The sequence below is a fragment of the Gracilinanus agilis genome, chromosome 4 (genome assembly GCF_016433145.1).
Source record: "Gracilinanus agilis isolate LMUSP501 chromosome 4, AgileGrace, whole genome shotgun sequence".
Classification (NCBI taxonomy): domain Eukaryota; kingdom Metazoa; phylum Chordata; class Mammalia; order Didelphimorphia; family Didelphidae; genus Gracilinanus; species Gracilinanus agilis.
This window is the reverse complement of record NC_058133.1, coordinates 123,692,928-123,702,681: the sequence shown is the minus strand read 5'-3', so window position 1 is coordinate 123,702,681 and position 9,754 is coordinate 123,692,928. Positions and strand designations below refer to the sequence as shown.

At 34.3% G+C, this 9,754-nt stretch overlaps 1 protein-coding gene across 7 annotated transcripts in view; it reads left to right on the top strand.

The window, feature by feature from the left end:
• The window catches only part of ESRRG (estrogen related receptor gamma), a 584,537-nt gene extending 574,926 nt beyond the window's left edge, over positions 1–9,611 (top strand). For all 7 annotated transcript variants that reach the window (XM_044674415.1, XM_044674416.1, XM_044674412.1 and 4 more), the window contains one exon: positions 9,179–9,611. In XM_044674415.1, the coding sequence (XP_044530350.1) occupies positions 9,179–9,423 (245 nt within the window). In that variant the 3' untranslated portion in view covers positions 9,424–9,611. The remainder of the gene's footprint in view (positions 1–9,178) is intronic.
• Positions 9,612–9,754: the final 143 nt, after the last annotated feature.

Sequence of the window (9,754 nt, the reverse complement as noted above, 5' to 3'; positions counted from 1 at the left end):
ATATATTATATATTATATATAGGACTATATATTATATATAGGAAATGATAAATTGGATCATAGGACCATAAATTCATAGCTAGAAGGGACCTTAGAGGTCTTCTAGTCCAAACCCCTTTATTTTACATATGGCAAAACTGAGGCCTGGGTTAAACAGGTGGTAAGTGGTAGAGTTGAAATTTGACTACGAATTCAATTCTTTTCCCACTGCTTCATGCTACCTCCTTGTGAGGGAAGGTTCTTAGTTTTAGGACACTTTGAGTTTTGATGTTCCAGTGTACCAGTCAAAGAAGAGATGTGCAGGTAGTTGGAAGTGTAGAACTGGAGCTCAAGAAAGATGTCAGGGCTAGAATCAGAGATGTGGGAGTAGGCTGAATAGAAATGATGATTGAAGTCATGGGAACAGATGAGATTTCCAAGGTATATAGAGGGAGAAAAGAAAAGGGTTCATGACAAAAACCTTCATGTATACTCACAGTTAGGGGGGAGGGAGGGGCAGAGAAGCATGTGAAGGAAAGACAGGCATCAGTCCAAGATGTATGGAGTGAACCAGGAGAGAACAGTGCCATGATTCAATACTTCACATATATTTCTTCAATTGATCGTCAGAGCAACCTTACAAAGGAGGTAGAGTAGGGATGATCATTTCCATTTTAGATATGAGGAAACTGAGACTTGGTTGATAGGGTAGTGTTCTTTCAGTGATGGAGAAGAGGATACAAAAGACCACAGCAATCCTTCTGTTGTATTGGAAATGTTCAATAGGCTAGCAAGAGACAGACATGAGAGTCATCCTTTTAATCTCTCTGTCTCTCTGTCTCTGTCTCTGTCTCTGTCTCTCTCTCTCTCTCTCTCTCTCTCTCTCTCTCTCTCTCTCTCTCTCTCTCTCTGTCTCTCTCTACTGAGTACTATACAAAAAAAAATTCTTTAACTTTCAAAATAATTCCAATCCTTCATTATCATTTAAAGACAATGTTGGCATAGTTTTAGATTCAAGTGAACTATACACAAAAAAGTCTTCTTTTGATTCTCTGTGCCAGTAAATTATTCTATAATTCCATTTTCTCTTCCCTTATTTAGAAGACCATTAAAAATTCATAGGTTTAACTTTGCTTAGAAATCTAGTGTAAGTTCTTTATGCGTGTCAAGTGAAAATGTCAGTATTAAAATTCTTTAAAGTTGTATTAGTGTTATTAAAAGTTATATTAGCATTTAGGGAATTGGAGAGAATTCAGGGGAATTCATATATAAAAAAACTATGTTACAATACAATTTAAACAGTCATTTTAGCTTTTCCTATATGGCTGTAGAATGTTTACAGTCATTGCTTCCTAATGTGGCATTCATCTAAATTATCAGCTTATTTTAAACATCTGGCTTTATTCAATAATAAATGTTGTGTTTATGCTTGGGAAACAGGGAATTGGCTTTCAGATAATGGTTACCATATTTTCTATAGCCATGTTTCTCCTTCATATATGAATTCACAAATACGTGGATTACTTAGAAGTCTTGGACCCATTTGGAAGCGTATTCCCTATCTGTAGATTTGCAACCAAGGAAACAATCTATCATAAGCTTCTACCTTATTTTCTACATATTAAAGCAACTTTAAAAGTGCCCAGACCATGATTTTGTAATACCAATTATTTTTGCTAGAAGGAAAACTTACAAGAAGACTTTAAAATGACAGTGATTGACCAGGACCACCATACTATTCTTAAAGAATTGGAAGACTCATTTCGTGTCTTTCTCATAAAATCCTCGCTTTGTGACCTCCGATGAGTCATTTAATCTTTCTGGACCTCACTTACCTTAACTATAGAATGGAGATAATAGTAGTATTGATAGTGTTAAGGTCAAATCAAATAACAGATATGTTAAAGTGCTTTGTAGAACTTAAAGCATTATAATACATTTTAGCAATTGTCCTCTCATTAAGTTCTGAAATGTGTTTTTTTCTTTCAAATTAAAATAAACATGGTACCTTTATATTTAATTTGTTGGGGTCATGGCAAGTTTACTTTGTTTAGGTCTGAACAAATCTTAAAACAAACAGCAGAAAAATGGAATATTCAGTCAGTTACCCAAACCATAAAATAGTTTTAAAAACCATTAAAAATTTTTAGTTTTACTATTTAACTAACAGGATTGTTATGAAAATGAAATGAGATCATATATGTAATGTGCTTTATAAGCCTTAAGCTATTAAGTGAATGCAAGTTATTAACATTACTTGTGGTTATGCAGGTAAATAACTTGGATCTCAATTTTCCTTCTTCATAAAATGAGTGGTCTGCTATCTAAAACTACTTCCGAATTTTAATATCTGGATTTATGAGAATGGGAAGAAAGGGAGATGATCTGGTTCCCTTTCTACCTTTCTGTCAGATTCTTCCCTTTCTCCTTTGGCTGGATTATCATTCATACTATCAATACGATGTCCCCTAACTGTAGGAATTTGCCAAGGATCTAGACCAGTGATTCCCAAAGTGGGCGTTACTGCCTGGTGGGTGCTGCAGCAATCTAGGGGAGGAGTGATGGCCACAGGTGCATTTATCTTTCCTATTAATTGCTATTAAAATTAAAAAAAATTAATTTCCAGGGGGCTAAGTAATATTTTTTCTGGAAAGGGGGTGGTAGGCCAAAAAGGTTTGGGAACCACTGATCTAGACCATCTTCTCTCTATACTTTCTAGGTTATTTTATCAGCTTCCATGGGTTTAAATATCACATCTATGGAAATATAACTAACCACTTCCAAACTCATCACATGAGGCTTCTCTTAATTTTAGTTCCATATTTCTTACAAGGTATTGAATATTTCTAAATGGATGTTTTATAAAATTCAGAAACTCAATATGTCCAAAAGTGAACTCATTATCTTTCTCCCCATTCCACATCTATATCAAATTTTCCTGTTTCTGTCAAACACACCACTATTTTTCCAATCTTCAGATTCTTAACCTTATCTTTAACTATGATTGTTCACTGTCTCACTTCACATATCTTATCACCTGCCAAAATTTTCTAGTTCTTCCTCCACAATCTGCCTTATAGCTCACCCATTCTCACTACCCACACAGCCACTTCCTTAACTCTTGTCTCCCTTGTACTATTAGAATAGCCTCCTAATTGGTCTCCCTACCTGAACTCCCTCCCCACTCCAGTCTACCCTTCATACTGCATTTTAAAAAAATTTTCAGAATAAGAATTTAGTTTGTCTTTCAAGTAAGAAGAATTATTTTTTTCAAATAATGAAAATTCATTTTCTTTTCTTCCTACGAACTCAAGCTTTTTTCCATAACTTTCTAGACATCTTGGCTGGCTACCTCCCCCAAAGTAAGAAAGTCCTCTAAACTTAGCTAGGCTGATCTTCAGTTTCTAGATTCTTTTTTTGATGTCTTTCTAGGCTAGATAACTTGCTCCATGAGTGTAACCTCTAACATATCAGAAGTAGAACTATGAAAATATGTATATTCGTGCTTCAAGGAACTGTTATTTTGCGAGTGTGGATCTGCCAATTCCAAAGCAAATTTTTATCCCTCTTTACCTTAGTAGGAGTTGCTGTAGTCCAAAAATTCATCACCCTCTGGCCTGCCTGGTGGCAATCTTCTTTGAACTTAGTTATATTGGACCTTTTATAATTAATTGCATTTCTAGGCCTATATTTGGACACTTTCTCAGTGGGTGAGACTTACCTAAGCTTGATTTTTTACTAACACAGGCTTTAAGAACTTAGCTTCAACTTCTTTATCACATTTAAGTATTAATATAGGACTTTAATGGAAGTTTGCCATTCTTTGTCTTACCATATTACTTCATCATCTGGCTTTATTAACTTCAAAAGATCTTAATATATCTCCCTTTTCTGTTAGGTTAAAGTCCATGGTGGATCTGACCAGTAGTTGTTTCAGATTATTTTACCAAAAAAAAGATGTTTTTTATATCACTAAAGTCAAGTCTTTGAATATCCAGTTCTCCTAATCTTGAAGGAAGAGGATTTTCTTCTCATTTCCTAAATCATCTTCCAGAATTTGAAAAGTTTGTTTATAAAGTAAACTGTAAATGGATCTTTATACTGACCAATTATTCCTCTTCTTTGTTTCCTCTTTAGGTCAAATAAGTTTTGCTTCCCATGCAATGCTACTTGAATCTTTTTCACTTATAATATAATTGAAAATTAAATTTGACTTACATGCAGTTTTAAGACCTTGAAATATGTTGTCTCAAGAAATTTATTACCTTTTTTCAAGTCATTTTTTATGCCGCAATAGCAACTTATATGTCACCTAATTACCCATCAAAAAAAATCACATGGTTTTTGCCTCAAAAAAGCTTTATGATCTATGAGACATGTTTTTACTTCACTTCCAAGAAGCTTACTTGTAGGTCAGAGAACCCTGGAAGAGATAAACCTATTAGCAGTGACAGAGGGGCTTATGAAAGACTTGTAGGGGAAAACTATTATACATAGTGTTCAAATATTTTTATAACGACCAACATCTTTCTTATTGGAGTGCAAGTTTGAGGAAAGTATTGAAGGAGGGGGCTGGAGACTTAAACCAGTATTTATTTACCATTTTTGGTTCTGATTGAACTTTTGAAAGTTTCTGAAAATCAAATCTGTCCTCAAAGTTTGAAGAATTATTAGGTTTGAGTATCTTTTTTTTAAAGTTCTAGAAACTCAGAAATTCTCAGAAAGAATCCAAATAATATTTGAAGCAAATGTAGTGTCATTGTCATAAGCATACAAGTACATAACTAGAGGAGAAATTCTTAACCATTTTGTGTTGCAGCCTCCTTGAGCCACCTGGCAACATCATGAACCTTTTCTCAGAGAAATAGTTTTAAATACATAAAATAATTTAGAATAGAATTACAAAGGAAATAGTTAATTTTTTTTCCCTATCCAAATTCATAGACTCCTTGAAATCAGTTCTTACAACCCAGGTTAAGAACTCTTCTACAGTTATTGGTTAGTGATAGAGAGCACTTATCTTATTCATAGGTCCATAACATATTAGAGCTAGAAGAAGACTTAATGTATGTGTGTGTATGTTTCATTTTATAAACAAGTCACATTTGATACTTATATGTAACAAATGTTCTTTGTTTTTTCTTGATGACTTTAACATTGTGAAAAGGCCATACTATGTTCTTTGGGATGGAAAATCACTCTATTTTGGGTCCCCCCTCCCAACACCCCACTCTGTTCATCACCAAGCATTTATTAAGCAACTACTGTGCTAAGGATGGAAAGACAAGCAGAAACAAAAAACCAATCAGTCCTTGCTCTCCTAGAGCTTGTATTCTAATGAAGGTACTTTGTGTCCCCAGTGCCTAGCCCATAGTCATTCCATCAGTGTTTTTTGAATGGATTTAAAGTCTCAAGTTGATAATTCTATCTCAGAGCTATGTATCCCAAAAGACAAGAAAACCCCAGAATTTTTAAATGACCACAAATGAGCCCCCTAATATTGCATGGTTTTCTAATTTTATTACAATATCCTAATTACCCAATTTAAACATGGAATAGATGGAGAGAGATAGGTTAAAGATTTTTTTAAAAAATTAGGGTTTCTTCATTTGATTTTCATGCGTTCATAAGGGAAGTCAGTATCAAGATTGGGAAACCCTGTAGCAATGTGTAAAGAGTTTAGATCAGCAGCCTTTAGTTTGAATTCTGACTCTATTCCAAAACATTTTGACCTTGGACAAATCACTTTGAACCATTCTTCCCATTTCCTTTGTATAAAATTAGGAGATTGGACTAGACTACCCTCTTAGGCTCCTTCTACTTTGCTGATCCTAAAATCTGGATATATAAGTACATTTTTATTTTTTTATGTAATTACTATTCCTTTAACCATCTTCATTTTTGTCTAGTGGTGCCAGTAGTAACCTTTGTACTAAATTTAGCTGGTCTTTTAATTTCTATTTTAAAAAATTTACATAGTTTCCATTTCTCTTGATTCTGCATAAATCTCTTAAAGTTCCAGCCAAAAGAACAAAACACATATCAAAACTACAGAGCCAGAACTTGAACTAGGATCCCTAATGGAGATTAATATTTTCCCCAGCAGTCTGCCAGCTGAATCATGGTCTAATTAAATCGTGCAGATTTAGTGAGTTTGCATTTAAGTATTAGCAGAATTGAGAATGGGTATAGCTGAAATGAGTTAGAATCTTTTCTGTAAATGGGAAGTTAAATTATCACAGTAATTTGATTAAATCATTTTAAAATCTTTCAAGCTAAATCATAGCCTTTAAAGAATAGTTTGAAGTCTTAATTGCTGTTTGTGAGCGTATCTCTCTGCTGTTTGTTCTCGCCTCATTTCCTATGACATACTACAATATATCTCCTAGGGAATAAGAAGACTGGAGAATGAAAAAGCTTAGGGTAAGGGTGGGAGCTGAGGCGGGGGTGGGAAGGCTGTCTTCAGATATTTGAGGGGCTGTCAGTGTGGCAAGAGAATTAAGCTTAGTCTTTGCAGTTTCCTAACCGAAGTGTGGAAATTACAGGGAAGCAAATCTTGGCTTAATGTAAGGAAAGACTTTGTGTCTTTTGAACAATTGGAGCTATGTAAAAGCCCAGGCATAGGCTGCCTTATGAGGCTCTGTATGGGCTTTTACATAGTGTCCTAGAAGACATGTTCATGCATTAGTGATACTATAGAGAACATGCATATCTCATATTAAAGTTTAGACCAGATGACCTCTGAGGACCCTTTCAACTCTTTAAACAAAAGGAAAGTTTTCGATCCCTTAAGGCACAGAACCCAGTATTCTAGAATTCTTCTGAGCCCCTTAATTTGTTTATCTATATCTTTTTAGGCTATTAAAAATTTTTTTTTTTAATTTCTGTTGTATACTTAGTGATCAGGATGGTCATGAGGACCAATATTGGGGAAGAATAGTGCCCGGTGAGTTTCACCAGCTATTCTCAGAAATAGTTTAGACAGTAAAAAAATCTATTTTGCTTAACCATGTAAACTTGTTATAAAGTGTTGTTTTCCCTCTTTCTAAGTTCAGGATGCCTGGGTTGGCGGGAGAAAAAATAAATACTTGTTAATTGAAAAAATAATAATTAAATGTAAATTTAAAAATGAAATAGCTAAGACAGGCAGATGACAGTATATAGAAAAGGGAATGAACAAAGAAATATTAGTAAAAAACAGATTTCTGTATGTGATGCGTAGTATTCTATGACATAAGCTATTTAGTTTGTCTAATTATTATAGCAACATTCCTTAACAAGTTTATATGAGACAGAAATTCAATTAAAAAAAATCAAACAAAAATCCTGTATCAGGATAAGCTTATAAGCATGACTGCCTTATCTTGACAAAATTTCTTTTTAAAAGTTCATACAACACTTACAGATTATTTAGAACCCTATTAGGGAATTCATCCACGACTGCCTAATGTGAATGGTTACTGCTTTATCAATAGTGTGACCAAAAGGGAAAAGAGGATATTATTAAGAACAAGAAACAGAGCAAAATTAGACTTAAAAAAAATGTCAATGGCACATATCCTTTTCCTTTAATTAGATACACTAAGTATTGTACTTTTTAAACTATTGGTCTTTTTAAATTTAGAGATTCCCATTTTTGCATACTTTTCTATTCTTTGAATTGTGTACTGGATTTGACTAACTGCATATATCTTAGGGCATGCATTCACTGAGAACCAGAATTATTAAACATGTAGAATCCCCAAAGGACTCCATTATGTGTAATTAACAGATAAACTGTCATCAGAATCAATAAAACGTGCTAAATGATTCAAACTTGTATATAATTAAGTGTCTGTTTTAGAGCTGGAGCTGTAACTTTTATTTTTTTCCTTCCATTTGCACATTTCTTTTCAGAATGATCATTGAGCCAATCTTTTTAACCCTTCCTTGGCTAGAACTTGACTGAAAAAAAATTAAAAGCCATTTTAGAGAAAGTCCCTGCTCCAAATATGAAGAATCTATGAAAAAGCTATCATTTATAAGATTATACCTTCTCCTTCTGAGTTGCAGGCTCTCTTTAGTATTAGCCATTTGTTAAAAGTTCTGGTAAGGGGATAGTTTGGTGGCTCAGTGCTTTGAGAGCCAGACCTAGAGATGGTGGGTCCTAGATTTTAATCTAGGCTTCAGACACTTCCTAGCTGTGTGACCCTGGGAAAGTCACTTAATCCCTTACTGCTCTTCTGCTTTGGTACCAATACACAGTATTAATTCTAAGACAGAATATAAGGAATTTTAAAAAATACCATTGACTATGGCATTTAGTTGTGAATCTATATATCTATAGATTCTCCAAAAGTGTCACTACCTTAGTGTTTATGCTTATCTTAATTTCTGTTTTGTTAGACCAGGATCACCTCTTTTTTAACCCTCAATAATAAGTTCTATCTGTTGCTTTACAATTTACCAATTATTTTCCTCACTACAATTCTTGGCTTCAGTGGTGCAAGTATTATTATTCCCATTTTATAGGTGAAGACACAGTCCTAGAGAAAGTCAAGTGATTTACCCAGGGTCATATAACTATTAGTGTCAAAGCCAGAATTAGAACTGAAGTCTCTCCTGACTCTACATTCAGTGTCAGGTTAAATTACAATTAGATTCATAATCATCTTGAATCTGGCACTGTGTCCTGACACTTTTTAGAAAACATGTAGGTCTCACAGGAGCTTAGAGCTGGAAGGATTTTTTTCAATTAGTCCATCTTCCTTATTTTTCACATAGGGGCACCCTTGGTACTAAAGTATCTTTTTTTATACTCACAAAACAAGTTAATGGGCAGAATCCAGGTTCCCTGTTTCCCAGAGAGTGTTCTTTTCACTATAGCATTCCCTTTATCCTGAATAGCACCAGCCCCATGTCATACACATAATAAGTGCTCAATAAATGCATGGGATCGATGAATTATGGTTACATGTTTAAACATTTGTTTCATTTCTTTAAGGAAGTAATTTAAATTTATGAATGCAAGATATGGTTGTATGTCTACTCATTTATCCCCATAATAGCATTTGAAATTATTTATTATTTGTCAGTTATAAAAATAAACGAAAATCTAATTACAAAATGGACCTGAAAATAATGAGTCATTATCAAATTATTGGCTATTAGTATTTTTTCTACTGCATTGTAAAACAGGTTTTGCATCTTTGTTTTACAGATTCAATGCACATAGAAGATGTTGAAGCAGTTCAGAAACTTCAAGATGTCTTACATGAGGCTCTTCAGGATTACGAGGCTGGCCAGCACATGGAAGACCCTCGTCGGGCCGGCAAGATGTTGATGACTCTCCCGCTTCTGAGGCAAACCTCTACCAAGGCTGTGCAACACTTCTACAACATCAAATTGGAAGGCAAAGTTCCTATGCACAAACTTTTTTTGGAAATGCTGGAGGCCAAGGTCTGACTAAAAGCACCACAGGCCTTCCCATCATGCACGCTGAAAAAGGGAAAATAAATGGGAGAGTTAATGGCAAAGAAACTTTAAACGACAACAAAAAAAATGACTGCACTGATCATTTAGCAGCAAGACTGTGATGCAGCTTTCAACTTCCTCTGTATCTTTTGATGCAATCTCTCTCTACTTTATCTCTCTTATCCTGTCATTCATTCTTTCTTTCTTCCTTCCTTCCTTCCTTCCTTCCTTTCTTTCTTTCTTTCTTTCTTTCTTTCTTTCTTTCTTTCTTTCTTTCTTTCTTTCTTTCTTTCTTTCTTTCTTTCTTTCTTTCTTTCTTTCT